The sequence below is a fragment of the Camarhynchus parvulus genome, chromosome 1 (genome assembly GCF_901933205.1).
Source record: "Camarhynchus parvulus chromosome 1, STF_HiC, whole genome shotgun sequence".
NCBI lineage: Eukaryota > Metazoa > Chordata > Aves > Passeriformes > Thraupidae > Camarhynchus > Camarhynchus parvulus.
In genome coordinates this window covers 96,809,987-96,826,013 of record NC_044571.1, presented here as the reverse complement: position 1 = coordinate 96,826,013, position 16,027 = coordinate 96,809,987, and the positions used below count along the sequence as shown (strand labels likewise).

The 16,027-nt window shown below is 38.9% G+C and overlaps 1 protein-coding gene across 13 annotated transcripts in view; it reads left to right on the top strand.

The window, feature by feature from the left end:
- BBX (BBX high mobility group box domain containing) overlaps window positions 1–14,495 on the top strand; it is a 140,468-nt gene extending 125,973 nt beyond the window's left edge. For all 13 annotated transcript variants that reach the window (XM_030960832.1, XM_030960886.1, XM_030960820.1 and 10 more), the window contains 3 exons: window positions 2,766–2,963; window positions 3,581–3,770; window positions 6,454–14,495. In XM_030960832.1, coding sequence (XP_030816692.1) covers window positions 2,766–2,963; window positions 3,581–3,770; window positions 6,454–6,541 — 476 coding nt within the window. In that variant the 3' untranslated portion in view covers window positions 6,542–14,495. The remainder of the gene's footprint in view (window positions 1–2,765; window positions 2,964–3,580; window positions 3,771–6,453) is intronic.
- The last annotated feature ends 1,532 nt before the right edge of the window (window positions 14,496–16,027 follow it).

Here is a 16,027-nt window from a genome sequence, read left to right as displayed (position 1 = left end):
GAAAGTAGATGGACTTTCAAGTCTTATTTCAAGAATTAAAATAAAAACCTGAGAGAGGGAATATAAAACAATATAAAAGCATGGAGAGGGAATATACTTACTGCATCTGAGCTTTTACAGCCACCTTCTGCTGTTTTTCTGCTGTTTCTTAGTCAAACATGCCAACATCATATCCTCCTTATGTCTTCCACTATTGCCTATTTTACCTTTCAAGGTTTTTTTTCTCTTTATTGTTTTGACACATACAATATAAGAAAGAAAAATATAAAAGGGAACCCTCAGCTGTAGTGATCAATGAAGTTAATTTCTAGTGACCTGACATGCAACGCATCTAATTAAATGCATACCAAATCAAGTCTCTTTTAATTATATGTTGTTCATTGTTTGAAATCATGTCTTAATGTTTTTATTAAATGTAAAAAAAATAAAATAGTGGGTTGTAGTACTAAGATTAAAAGCATTATAAACTCAATCAAGCTAGAAGTAGACAGTGTCAAAGTGCTAATTAGAGCATATCAGAATTAACAGATAGTGTTGGACTACAACCAGACCATTACATTAAAATATAATCAACACTTATGAATTGCCAAATAAGAAATCTGGAGAGAAAGCTGCCTATTTAATTATACATTCCAATTAACATCCTGGTCTCGATGCACAAAGCTTATCTGAACATCTCACTGTTTGCCCAGCTGAGTTACTTGAAAGTCACATTTGCAGTCATTGGTGCTTCTACTTAATTGGATTGTTACAGGGTGGATCTTTTCCTGTGCTTTCTCTTGAGCACTCTTTACAAAAAAATTAGTTTTATGGCAAAACTGTGCTCTGGAGAGGTTGGCAGCTAGAGCTAAGCACTTCAAAAGGCTAATTAAAACTGTGTGCTTTTTTTTCCAAATAAACAACATGCACAAGTTCAAAAATATTTTACAGGAGAACATAGGTGAATTAAAATCATAAATTAAAGTTTGAAATGTTTCAAATGTCTGTGCATGTATGTACTAGATCTGATTGTATTCTTAGACAATGAAGCATTAAATGGTCCTTCCCATTCAAACAGAAGAGCAAAGGGCAGCTGCTGACAAGATTAAATGTGTTAAAGTTATTCTCTTCATCTAGTCCACATTCTCATATGAACAGTTTAAAAAGCCAGCAAAATATAAAGGTGTTATTAGCTATATCTTTGAATAGAAAGTTCATTAAATCTACAAAACTAACAATAAACAGTTTCAAACTAACGTGAAAGGCAAAGGCCATGCAGACTTAGGCCAAAGGTTAGGCTGTTGTGCACAGTTTGTGGGGCTGGATGCCACTGTGTGACACCACCAGTCTCAGTGCAGGAGATTGGAATTGTTCCGTTCTAGGCCCTTCTTAAAGAGCAGTTGCTTGCACTCTAACTTCAGTTCTGTGTGTGTAATTTTTGCTGGTCAAACCACCCAAAAAGTGACATATGTGTCTTTAAAAAGTCTTCAAAAGAGGGAGAAAGATTAAAAGAAACTGGAGGGAAGAGTAAGCTAACTGTAGACACAGCAACAGCTGTGGAAAATATATCAAGGACTGTTGCAAAGAGATGGGGTATAACCTGACAGAGAGTAAAGAAAATAATGAGTTGAAAATGCAGCAGGAGGGATGAAGTGCAGGCATTAGGAAAAAATACATAATCATTCAGGATGGCAACATACTGGGAAAAAATACCTCAAAAACTTGGTGCAGGTATCATAAGTATTCCCAATTTCAAAACAGGTTGGACAGGCACGTGTAAAAAATTACTTGAGCATTTGCTACCTGTAGCCTCTTTCTAACCCTAGCTGACAGTGATCACAGATGGGGCAGGCTTCATAGCACTTTATCACAGGAGGGAAAAAGATGTCACAGATTGCCTTTATGTACTAGTGATACCCCATGGGATCAGCAGTATGGCTTATTGAATCAATGCAAATTGCAAACAGTTGACTACTAGGCACTGAGCTCAGACTTTGGAAGCTTAAATATGTTTTGTGATTGCTATCTGACCAATTTCTTTGTGAACAAGATTAAAATAAACTCTTTAGTTGAGTGAAAATTCAGGATCATGTTCCAGTTCGGGGTAAAAAGCTACTTCAGAACATCAACACTGGAGCTGCTGAGAAAGATTTAAACTGTTCCTTTCTCATGCTCTGAATTTATATGGGCAGTATTTCTGTCATGGTATTCTATCCCATGCTTACTTCCTTTTTTTAGCATGCTTGTCTTCAGCTGTGATCCAGTTATGCTTTTTTATTTGCAGCCTTTGGGGTGTTTTTAAAGGTTTGTTATTTTGTAAAAGGCAGTATTTCCCTTTCTTAGAGGAGTTGATGTAGAGTGAGTAAAGAGGTAAGACTAGGTTTTAGTCAGGAATTGCTGAATTCTGCTTGTCAGTCCGTCTGTGAGCTAAGATAAGCTTATGTGAGCATCCTTGTCGTTCCTTAAATACATTTTGTCTCTTAGCCACTTGCTGACATCTTCTGTTGCAGGATGTTTTATACAGAGCAATACCCTGCTCTCACTCAAGTGCCGCTGCCAATCTCACCATTTTCTTGGCAAATATTAGAAACTTGAACCTTCAGTATTATCTTTAAGATGGATTCTGTTACTTCACTGCAAACATCTGTGGCATTCAGATCATGTCTTGGCATGGGTTATGCTCTTAAGTGCCTGTGAGGAACAGTTTTATGCAGGTAGATGCAAAATGAGCATAGCTAGTGACTGAATTATTCTACATCTAAAGTTGTGTTTTTATTCTCTTCCAGCCATACTATTAGAAGACAGAAATTCCAGTGAGAGTGCCTGGAAGAATAAAATTTCTATATCTGCCCTAAACACTCCAGAGCCAGCAATGATGCATGAGCCTTTAGTTGGCAGCCAGAAAAGGAAAGCAAGGAAAACTAAGATCACACATCTTGTCCGAACAGCAGATGGGCGAGTGTCACCAGCAGCAGGGACACTGGGTAAGGAAATTGGAATTAAAATTTCATTGAAACTGAATGGTTGGAGAGGGTTTGAGGGTACAAGCAACCTATCAGGGCAGTGGTTTTTAATTAGCTTGTTTTCTTACCTGCTTAGAATGGTCATTATTTAAAATACAGGTATCCACCAACTGGGAAATCACTGCGTCCATAATGGCCAACTTCTTTTATTTGAATGACCAAATTTATCTTTTCTCCCTGGGTATTTCGCTCTAAGAACTGTGAACTGATGCAGAGAGAAATGGAGAATGGTTACCTTTCACAATTTGTTTCCAGTAATGCCGCAGTCCCTGTTGGAGTTCTCCAGTAAGATAATCTTTCAGGACTGCTGTATCTAAAACATACAAAAAAGCTCTCTTGTCTGAGGGAAAGATCAAATTCAGTTGAATGCAAAATCAGTAAACTGCTTCATAAACCTGAGTACTGTGCTTCTGACTCAGTAGCTTGAGTCAGAAGAGGTTACAGCATGAATCAGATGACATTGGCAGAATCAAAATCCTAAAGGTACAGGTTCTGTTAACACCAGACTAGTCAGCATATCAATAGGCTGCAGTGAATTTATGGGCTATGTCTGCATGCTTAACTTTCTTTCTTTGCAGAGGAGAAGCCAAAAGAGCCACAAAGTACTCTTCAAAAATCATCAAGTGCAGAAGGAGATTGCAGCAGTGAATGCTCCAGAAACACAGAGACAGAAGAAAATCATAGTATTACGTCAGATATGCCAGCAGTGTCTGCATTCTTTAGCTTAGCTGCTCTGGCAGAAGTAGCAGCCATGGAAAACGTACACAGGTATGGATTTCTTTTCTTCTTGTTGTCTTAAGTAAATAGCATGTGGCTGACAGCTTGTTAGAAAGCATGTGAATAGCAGACTGTTTAATTTGGCCTGCGTATCCCCTTCCACAGCTTTCTATGAATGTCTGCTTTACCCCACTTGCTTAGTAGTATTAAGTCTTCACCTAAATGACTGTGTAATCTGTTTAGCAGTTAGTAAAATGATCCTTCTCAGTAAGCTTACATACCAAGTTTTGTATATAAACAGGTTCATATGCTCCTTGAGATCCTAATGATTGAGAGTTATCAGATGCTATGTGTCAGATAATAGCAGATTTGAATAGCTACTGCATGGTGATTTGCATTTCACAGTGGCCTAAAACCTAAGATGGTGGAGAGAATTTAATACATTTTGAGATCAATTTTTTTATGCTGAACATGGCTGAGGGAAGCTAACCAATTATTTTTACTCCTGTGCTTTGCTGTGTAAAAGGCAAAGCGTCTGCAGAATTGTATGGGGCAGAACTACTCTGGCTGATGGAAAGCCATGGTAGCTTAGGTTGGTCCTCTCAGTTATTAAGTAGGCCGTCCATACAGATCAGGTGGAGAATTACTTACTTATGAATCAGTACAGAATGGTCAGACCTGTGATGGGAGTAAATCAATTACAGCAGGTCCTCCTTGGCTCCTGATTATCCAGTGTTGTTCTTTCATGGAACTTACTAGATATGAAACCCCATCCTCTCCTGCAATGAAAACTTGTTGAGGGAGCATTGGGCCAGTTTGAAATCATCACAGCCTCTACAGATGCCATTTTACAGATTGCTGGCTGCCTAAGCAACTTCTCAAGGCAGCAGTTCATTAAACCATTCACAACCTCAATTAACTGTTCCTCCCATGAGCCCCATTGATGAACCCAGTCCTTTGTGTTCAGGCTGCACATCAAATGCTTAAAGGCTTTTTAGAAGCTCAGGGACCCTAAAAGAAATAGATCTGCTGGTTCCTTTCTGCAGAAGGTGTTGTCTTGCTTAAGCAGTGTTGGGTGAGAAGTGATTTCACACTGCAGTCAGGCTGTCTGTCATAATAAGCCACAAAATGGAACTTATGGAAGTGCTGTGCTAAGCTCTGCTCTCACTCACACCATTGTGGTTTCATTGACTGCCATTAACACTGACCAGAAATGCACAAAACAACAGGATTTGCTCTGCTGTGGTTTTTCTTCCTTGTGCCTCTTTAAAGTTCTTGTCCTCCTCTTGTCCTTGTTGAAGCAAGCTAATGTTTTGCAGAGCTTTGTGCTTGGGTCTTTCTCTTTGAATCCCATGTTTTGTCATGTCATTATGTAGCTTGGGCAATGCAGCACCTTTCATAAGGCCTGAAAACACCAAATGGGCAAATATCCCACAACTGTTGGAAATGCCAGTTGGTAATCATCCTGAGGAATGTGAAATGACAACAGGGGTGGACTCTTCCAGTAGAAAGTTAGCTACATCTCTCACTGACATGGCAAATGGAAGTCAAAACAGAAATCTAAATCTTACAGGCTAGATGCTTCTCTGTTTTCTACTCTGCCAACTATTGTTACTTTTTGTAACTCACTTTATTTGCAAGTGTCCAGAAATGTGAAGAAAAGAATTGGAGGCTTGCTTGATGTGTTTCTTCAGTGTCTGAATGTATTTTTTTTTAATAGTTTCATAGAGCCTTGGGACATGGAGTCCTTCTGGCAACGTGGTTTTCATTTGAAGTCTTCTGCTTGTCTTCATTTACCTTGTGCATGCCCTGGTTAAGCACTGTGAGTCTGAGCTGCATTTTGTGCCAGGGCCACTTCATTGCACTCCCCTTGTGTGAAGCACGAGTACCTCTGCTGGGGGTTTCTGCTGGGGGTCTTAGCTTGGCCAGAGTGAGGTAAAGTGTCCCTGGTGTAAATAAGAATCAGGCCCCAGATTTTCATTACTACCAATGACAAATACTGTAACAAAAATAGAACCTCACTTGTGAGAGTAAATAACAGGCGGTGACATGCTTGGCGTATGTATTTTAAAAGGCAAGCTGCAAAGGAGTTCTCCCAAGTCCATTTGATACCATGACTGATGTTGATTTCCAGCACATAATTCTGCCACAGTTTATTTTTATGATGCCCTGTGCCAAGAGGTCATTTTTAAATTAACACTGCTGTAGTAATTAAAGAGATGTGCTAGGCTGATGTAGTCAGGTAACGTGGAGGAATCCCAGTGCAACTCTGCTGATGAGTATATTTCCATATTGCTTAAAAGCTGTCTGTTGACTCACACTAACATGATCTGTGCCTCTGTGCATTTACCTTTTGCCACACATGCTATCTGCTCTGCTTCTGAGGACTGCAGCAGCTCCCTTACAAAATGAGTCACAGCACTTGTGTGCTCTGAACTTACTCTAATGCTCTGGATTTTGCTTTCTGTAGTCAAATACCATCACATCTGGTTTTTCCTGCCTTTGCATTGGGATGTAGGTTGTCCTGTTTTATGTATTACTGTTGCAGGGACTCCTCTGAAAGCAGGTGTAACCAGAGTATGTGAGCACCTGCAGCAGTGAGGAGTTACCATACTGCCGTGTCTGTGTCGGGTGCTAAACCCTACAGCTGCTGCTTCCTGTCTTTTCTGGTCTGATAACAGCACCTCCTGTGCTCCAAGTATTGATGGGTGGCTTTTCTTTTCTTCTTTTGCAGAAGTCAGAGGGCCACACCTCTCCCACATGATGGACAGCCAAATGAAATGTCTCAGGCTCCAGTGCTTATTTCCTGCGCTGACCAGTGAAGCTCCACTTTATTGTAAAACATTGTGCTTTACCTAATATCCTAGCCTTGTCTTTACCAAGGGAAGCTAGTCAGTCCATATGATGGAACTAGAGACTGCAATAAAGTGCTTATTGCTCTGAGTGGCCCAGAATTCACTGGAAGCCAGACGTTAGCAACTTGGGCCAGGTCCTCAAATTGGAACCCAGTATGTAGGAGGGTGATATTGTCTATTAATGAACTGAAATGGAGTGGAATGATCCCAGAGTTTGCTTTCTATTGAAGGCTTTTAAACAGTAAACGGGTGGTTGGTGTGAAAAAGGCTGCCTTTACTGTTAGCTCACACAGCATCTCTTTTACCAACCAGAGAGTACAACAACTAGTTTCATATAATATCTAGTTATTCTAAATGAAAAAGAAAAAAAAAAACCCAACAAAAACACTGACGCACTGCACTAGTTACTATTAGATATTCTTAGTCATTTTTGTACATGAAGATTTAAGTTCTAAGATGGTTTATATTAATAGGTTATGCCTACGTTTATATTGTAGAATGAATTTAAAACCTGTTCCAGAGAACTCAAGGCAGCCTGGACAGATGTACCATTGTTAGCGGTGTTTGGGCAGCCACGTGGTCCAGATGTTCTGCACTTTTATATTTGCCACCAGAGTGGTAGAGTTTACTGGGAAAAGTTCTGACAGGCTATGTTTGGGTTTGTTTCTTTTTAATTTAGCTTTGAATAACCAGGATGATGTGCATTAGAAAAAGGTGTGGTATATGGAAAAGAAAATATTGCAGATAATTGACTTGTCTTTCATGCCTTGGACGGTTCCTTTATTTTTGCATAGATACCTGAGCGACTTGGTGAAACTTTCCTGTAAACAAAAAGTACTGCAAATGCGTTTTTCAAAAGTGACCTTAGTATTATTTCACAGTTCTGAATAACTTAAAACCATGACTTTTCGATATAGTGTACACCAATACACATACCTTTTGCATTTTACAGACACTGGCATTGTTGTAGTTACTATGCACAGTCCAAATCGGCTTCAGAGTTTGCATAAAGGGCCAATTACAGTTTGTGTTGGTAAAGTGGAAAGCTGTATACAGTTAAACTACAACTGAAGAGTAGCATTTGACTGAATTCAGACTATGAAACAGATCCATCTGCCAGTTTCTGTCTCTGCTTGTGTTGAATTTTTGTGTTTTGCTATCATAAATACATCCCAAAAGTAGGCCAAGTGTATCACTTGGCCTGTTACCTTCACTATTCTGACTTACACTATTGTATAACCAAGCATTGATTCCTACCAATAGATGCAAAATGATCACTAGTAATTGATCTAAAGCTACAAATTCAACAGGGTACTTCTTCTATAGCACAAGATGTTTCCCTACTTTTTGCATTGTAGCACAACAATTTACCAAATTGGACTCCAGCAATAATTTTCTATTAGTCTTCGTCATACCGGCTGAACTTTTGATAGTATTAGATTGAGTTGAAGTTCTTTGAATTAAGTCTTTAAATGATGCAAGTTTACATCATTCTATCAAGCATTCTTATTTATACTTGACTGAATTGATAATGTGTTTTGAGGTTATTTTGTAACTAATTTGATGTAATAGCCATATGGACAGTAACTATTAATGCTTGCTAGGTTTAGCCTTTCATTGTTGTAGTTAAGTGAAAGTCTCTGGTTCAGTGTCAGGAAACAACATACAGTGTACCACAAGAGTTTTAAGAAAGGATTAAAGGTCTGACAAAAGGCATGTAGCTGGGGAAGGGTCACTGAAACAGCAACATTGAGGATGCATGTGGTGAAAGAAGGGAACAAGAGAAGAAAACAAAATGTACAAACCAATGAGTCAGTGAAAAGGCTTTTTTAAAAATTCAGGTGACTAAATGTCTAAGAGCCCCTAGAATGCCATTGCAGCTTATGGTGGTATTTTAAATAAGATTTTATTAAAGTTTTATAAGTTATTTTAACAAGACAGGAAAATTTTAAAAGACTTAAAACTTGTGGGTCACAGCAGGGTGGCTTTTGGAGTTTTGGACCACTTTATAATTAGCTGAAATCCAAATATGTTACAGTGCAGGCCGTTCACGTTGACAATGGTACTAACTTATTTCTCTAGAAACCTTTAGAGTAGATATATTTTTGTCAAAGCACCCCATCCTTCCTCGATTTAAATTTCAATATTGTTCCTGGAGATATTTCTGTATATTAATGGTACCTTTTTTAAAAGAAACAGAAAATTACTTTTTTCTATATTAATTAATATCTTACTTGATCTGCTTTTCCTTGACTTTCCCTTAGAGAGGGGGTAGGGTTGGGTCAGTTTACTGGATATGACTGTTTTCAGATACTTACAAACCTTTTTGTAGATATGCTTAATTTTTAAGCGATTAGGCACTGAGAGTAGCAGAAATCCTGCAATGCTTTATAGTTCACTAGGCATTTGCCTTTGTTGGTTCTATGAGTGATGTCTTGATTTGAGTAGCTAGAATTTTCCCTGAATCTACTAGAAGGGGTATCACTATTTTCAGGTAACAAAGTCTGTTAGCACAACAAAAACTTCAGACCAATATCTTACTGTATTGGGGTTGGGTTTTTTCCTTGTTTGTTTTGTTTTAATTTTTATTAATTTCAGCTGCTTTCATTTTGGAAAATCTTACTGCTATTGTGTGTACTTCAGTATACCAGCAAACACTGTTACCTGTTAACACATTGTCCACAAATGCCTCTAGAGAAGAAATTGTTGCACCTTATGTATATCTCAAGCAAACCAAAATATGATGCTTTTCTGCTTTGTTTATTCTGAATATGTTGTATCATACTTTACTGAACCCATTTTAACTTAGCTAAAGCTATCAATATTTATGCATTTCACATTATTTTCTGGATCTGAACCTGTGTATAAATCTTTCTTTGAAAAAAAAGACAAGCATTTACTGTAGTTGTCCTCTATGACTTATCCATGGGAGGGGGGAATCTTGTCTCAAGTGTAAAATGCAGTACTGTCCCAGTTTTCCTTGGCTTTTATTTATTTAGTCATCTTCAGTATTTCATAGTTCTGAGGTATATGAAATGCATTGTCATAGCCGAAGCTACAGATCTAAGAAGCTGGGAGAAAATTACTGTAATGTCTTCTTAATTGTTCTAGTACTGTATACAAATATGGGAAATATGTTCTGCAGAACATTTGAGATGCAGATTCTTATCCCCACAGTAGGCTGTTTTCCAGGTATTAGACCAAATCAATCAAAACTTCATATCTTACAGGTCTTTTTTGACTAAATTATTCTGAAAATATTTATGGAGATTACTTAATGCTCTGCTTTTGGCAGTAAGTACCCCTTGAATGTGCTGTGATTTCAGAAAAGAATATATTTATTTAAGCTCTCTGAATGCTCTTTTATATTAATACAGTATCCCAAAGTCAGGAGTAGGAGATTTCTTGGTAGTTTGGGTTTCTATTTTATAGCACTGGTGCATGACTTTTGAAATTAAAGTGATAAGCATTGTTGGAAAGGGGCACAAGAACAAGGGACTAGTAGAAGTGTGTGGATTTGTGGTGTTTCAATTCCAGTTTTGGTCTTTATTATTTGGGTGAAAGCTGCCTTTGTAGCACAAGGCTGAAGAGCATTCTGTAGTTTGTATCAAGTAGAGAGTTGTAAGTCACGTCAGTACAAGGGAATGCCTTATAGTTTGGATGTTGTCTTTTACAACAGGATATTAATTGAAGCAATTTTAATTTCCACTGCCTGTTTAGCTACTGTACAGATACTGAACCAACTGAAAGCAAGTTATAGACATGGGGCAGCTAAGAGCATGTAAGGAAAGCTGTCCTTTATTCTCAGTATGGCAACATTATGGCAACAAAGGGGAATTAGAAAAGAATTTAGATGTGTATATATAGGGGTGTGTGTGCGTGACTCCGTGTGTGTGTGTGCGTGTACCTGTGTGTGCCTGGGTGTGTACATTCTGAAAAAAAATGATGTAGGAAACCAGAAACATGATGGGTCTACAAGACAGTATAATGTATGTTGACCCTTTTGAGTGCACTCCCTTTTTTTTGAATGCTGAGTCTAATATTCCTACCTCTCCTAAAAGACTACTTTTGTTAACTTCCATTTGCTTTCAGGCATGATCATGTAATCTTTTTGGCCATTGATACCATTTGTATATCGCTGTGTGCTTTATTTTCCAAGAGCAACATTTATATAGCGCAGACACCATAAAGGCTGAATATACAGTAGTAGCCAAACTGTGTTGCTGAAGCATTTTTGTTTAGCCTCTGCCACAGTCATATGGGTTGCAGGACCCGCTAGCTCTGCTTGGTTCAGTGAGATCAGTTTCTGTAAGAGCAGAAGATGCAGTGCTTGAGGGGTGGTGGACTTGTGATGTTTCCAGAGGTGTCGAGTAAGCCACGTGCTGCTCTTGAAACAACTTCTGGAGTTTACGTTCACAGTCCTGATTTTGCAAGGAAACATAATTGTGCAACTTGGGTGTTGTATACCCTGCATTATCCATTAGATGCTGTTTGTTTGCTGTGCTTGTTTGATAGGTTGTAGACCTCTTTTGCCATGTTTTGCAATACTCATGGCATTCTCTCTACCCTGTATGTATTTTTGAACTGTCAACTACAGCTGCCAGAGTGCTGAGGCCCTTCAGGACGCTGAGTGCGATGAACAAGTACATATTTAGGCTGTGAAAGGGTTACTTGCCTCCTCCCCTGAATTCCCCAATAAAAAGGCACAGTGAGGTTTATGGTCTCACCGAAGTACTCCCATAGTCATTTATATACTCAATATAATGTACTGAATTGACAACTTTGAAGAAGCTTATAAGATGGATGTCTATTTCATGTTCCCCCACTGATTCTTTGATGGCAGAAATCTAGGAAGACTTGACATGAGGTCTGCACTCAGCAACACACCCAGGTTTAGGCTGGAAACCCTTCTTCCTTAATGGGCAGCATTGTTGTTGGCACCGTGACAGTGTGGGAGCCCCGATCACAGACCACTATGCTTTTGGATTTAAGCTTGGGCTTGCATGGTGTTCCTGGGGGAAGCATGTCATCATGACCTAGGGCCTTCATTGAGGTGGAATTTTAAAACTACTGCAAATAGCTTAACATCTATGGAGTTCTTCCAAATAATTATATTGTAGTTTCTGAATCTTGGCTGTTTAGCATATACCAGCAGACCTGCGCTGTACTCCACTGGAAAAACCATCTGTTCAGGAAAACTGACTGGGCTCCCAAATTTAATGCTCGTCTGCTCTTTTCAGCTCCAAGCTGAAACCTCGTTTGCCCCTCAGTACTGCTATACTTCAATCAGTGCTTGGGTCTTTGAGGGCAACAAAAGCAGGAGAGTCATGTTACGTGTATGTCTGCACATGTGTGTATATACACACACACACAGCGGAGTGCAGTGACTTCCGGCATGTACGCTGTGCTGAAGTGTTCCCGTGTTTGCTCATAAAACAACTTTGAAGTTTTTCAGACCATAGTTTTCCAACTTCCTTGCTAGATTTTGGTATCTTTTCTTCACATTAAACAGAATAAGGTGTGAGTTTCAAAAATCACATCTGAAAAAAAGCACAGATCCTGCTGACCTGGATGCTACAAAAACCTTCTTTCTCAGCAGTGCTTGCTTTTAATAACCAGTATCTGTTGACAGTTTCAACACAACTGATTTGCTATGATCTTTTTTCTTGGAGCCAAATCCTTCAACTTCTATTCTCACATGTATTTTCACTGAATTTCGACTTAGTATATAGTTTTATTCTCTCCAAAGTTTGGTGTAAACATGCCTTACAATGGTTCATCTCCATCAATGGTATAACAGAGCTACTGCCTTCTTAGTTGTGTGTAGTTAAGTCAGGAAGCACATTTATAGAATGTCATACTTTACTCAAAAACCTCTAATTTGATACTTCTAAGTGCACATGTTAAGTCATGTGTATAACATGCTAAAGTACATCAAACTGTGATAATGAAGCTGAATAAAAGATTTAATAAAATATTTGAAATATTTGATAAGGACCTTTAATAGATTTCTTTATGTTCACTCTATTTTGGTTATCTAGTGTGTGCCTGTAAACAGTTTCCCGTTTAAAACTAATGATTGCAAATAAATACTATTCAAATGGAGCTTCTTTGATACTTCACCTGCTTTACCATCAAATGATTGTTTACTTTAACATATGGCTAAGTTAGCAGTATTTGCAGAATTTGTTTTTAGCTACAGTACAAACTTGTTGGGTTGTTTATATTTAAACAAGCTCATTTTCACCAGAAAATGGAAGATGCCAAAACCCAGAGATGGATCCTCAGAACTGTATGCTGTAGTTTTCTGTCAGACCATCCACTCAGCTTCTACACAATGACTGTGAAGATGTCATGTACTTTGCAAAGAACTTCTGCCCAGTTGTTCTTCCTTACATGTGTCTGTACTGGGAGCTTCCATTTTATTATTTAAAACTTCTGAGCCTGGCTCAGCACTGTTGACATTGCTTAGAAGATCCACAGATCCATTCAGGTGCCCTAGAATTCTGTGGACTTACATTGCATGAAACTGGAGATGGTGGGACAGAGAGAGCCAGGACTCGGTGCAGTTAGGCTTTTGAAGAAAAGTTTGCCTTTTCTTCTGAGCTTTCTAGGTATCTATTTCATTTTTGTGGATTTTTTCTTCTTTGCACAGTTGGGAAGCTTGTTGATAGTCAACAGAGATAAAAGCAAAGTCGTCCCACAGAAGAAGCCCTTGCTATGATTTCAGTCTTTGGACATAAGAGAACTTAATAATGGTTTATCTTTTAGAAATAAGTAGCAAGTGATGCCTAAACGTAAAGGTAGTAGGTTCCCATTGCTTTGGAAACTTGTTTAAACCAGGAATCTGCTCTGCCCATATATTTTACAGTCTTGAGGCTTGAAAATTAGACTGTTTGAGATCTTCTCTTTTTCTGTCCTTGGATGCCTGAAACCTCCTTGATTGCCATGTACTTTCTGATCACAGAAGACCCCAGAACAGACTTCATGAAGCCAATAGACACTGGCTGTTCACATGGGAGCAGATCTGTCTCTGAGTCAAAAGCAGCAGAAGGGAAACATTTAGGGTTTTTTTTAATCTATGTGCTATTTACTCAGGAAAGAAGAAACGTATGCCATCTTGCACTGGCTTTACTGAGTATGCATCAGTATCTCTGCAAAGAAACACCAGGAATGGAAAAGCTTCAGCCTTAAAGACCGTGTAAAGGTCATGGGAAAAGGGAAGGAAAGTTCTGATTCAGTGAGCAAAAAAGTGGAAGAAATTTTAAGAAATGCATGTTCTGTCAATATCCAATGCCCTGTTAAGGACCTTGAAGTCACTATTCACTTTTTTTTATTACTAAATTACCTTAAACAGTTGTCTTTATTCCTTGAAGTCCCATCTTTTCTCCTGTTTTCATTTGGTTCTTCCAACTAAAAACCTGCCGAATTCAGCTAATTCACAGTGCATCTAGATCTGGTTTGTTACCCAGCTCTCACTCAGGTAGCTTTTTCCAACTGCATGGCATTTCACTGACTCTTAACTGTCAGGTAAGGTAAATTTCCACTAATACTTCTGGAAGAACACAGGATGGAAAGGCATCATCCAACTAAAGCACCATGCTTTGCTAGACACTTCTATTCTCCCTTCGATACCATTGTTGGGTCCCTTTCATTGTTCATTCCGGAGTTTTTTAATATACAGCTAACTCTGCTTTCAGAGAGACTTTTTTTTCCTACAGTGTGACAACATGGAGTGAGACACACAGTCTACCTGGGCATACAGTAGCCATGCTATACACCAGCTCATGTGGCTGTCAGTTCTCCAGTAGGACACTAGCACTTTGTAACAAAATATGAGATGTGTTCCTATCTCTGCTGCAAAGTTCTGTTTTGTTTTGTTTTCTGAAATAAAACCTGTAAGATAGAACATCTACCTTTTATCCAGTGTCAAATTTTTTTTTTTTTTTTTGTGGACTGTTCTTGGCACAGCAACAGTAAGAAATGGAGCTCTAATACAGTTGTATTTAAAATATACTTGAAATGTCATCAAGGCTTTATTGGTTGTTTTCTGATTGGAGAATTTATTAGATGTTCAGCAGAAGTGCCCACAGTGTCGCTGCTGCAAGCCCAGCTGAAATTCCAGTTGAAAATCCAGCCTATATGAAGTACAAAATACAAAACATGTATTCCATATAGAGCAGCACTTTAGCTTATTTGTCATCCTGTGAAACAAGGGGAACTAATTGAAATAGACCCAAAAGTCAATCCAGTTGAGTCAGAATGACATGCTTAGCATTGCAGCACACTAAGAGAAGGCAGGTTGCAATCAAACAACATCCAATTTAAGAAAACAAAAAGGGTGGGAAAGAGAAAACCTGAGGTCCTGGGAGGTGTCCTTGCAATCCTAAAGAAGTTTTTGGAGTACATCTTTGGAGTACAAGTTTCATATATGGCCCACCAAAGGCTTCCCAGTTACAGCAGACCATCAGCCTTCAGTCAGACCAATCTGAGCATCAATTTCCTTCCTTCCTTCCTTCCTAGTAAGGATGAGTTCCCTTAATACCTGGTCAGCACAACTGGGTTATTAAGACACTTTGCTGTTTTTAGGAGTTAAGGAGAATTTGGAAATCAGATAATGCCAATCTGTCAATAGTTTAGGATACATAGTTTTGGTTTCGATGTCCAATAATGGCTTTTGTAATGGCTTTGGAGTTTGTGTGTTTTCAGTCTTGCAAAACCCATGTCATTGATTCAGGCAGCCTGCAGCATGCCATTGCCATTGGCATCAGTCACAGTGATGTCATTTGAAGCAAATTCACTGCACATCTCTCTCTTGACAGACGATTCCCTGTTACATTCATGATTCATCTGGTTTGGGACTCCCAGCTATGGCGTTTGTCATGAAGGTGAGCTCTGGCAGGGGGAGGTTCTTTTGCTACAAGCCTCTCCAGGATGGCAAAAAGTTTGTCAGTGCCTCAACAACTTTGTGTGGGCTCTGTGTTTGCCTGCAGCTGCTGAGATGGATTTTTGTAATACAAAGTGAAACAAACCCAGCTAGGAACTTGATGGTGAAGTTGGACCTTCATGAGCTTCCAGGTTTCAGTGGGCGGTGCAGAGATTGACAGGTTGTGGCAACAAGGCTGTGTTTGCTTTTGTTTTGAAGAGCAGAGTTTTCTAGCAGAACTAAGGTGGTAGGGAAATTACCATCACAGCAGATGGACAATTCATTGTCTTCAAGAGGTTCCAATTTCAAGAGCAAGGTTTGCCAAGTGGTCTAAAAAAAAAGCAGAATTTACAGTTTAAGTCTGTGGCTTGGAATGGATGCTGTGTTTTGCTTCAGTGACTGTAGCAGTAACTTTTCAGAAGTAATGTGTGAGCTGCTTAAGGGGTGATGCAGTTTGAAACCATCCCATTACTCTCAGATGACAGATGTATTTGGCACGTGGTGTAAGTGTTGCTAATGAGTGCTTC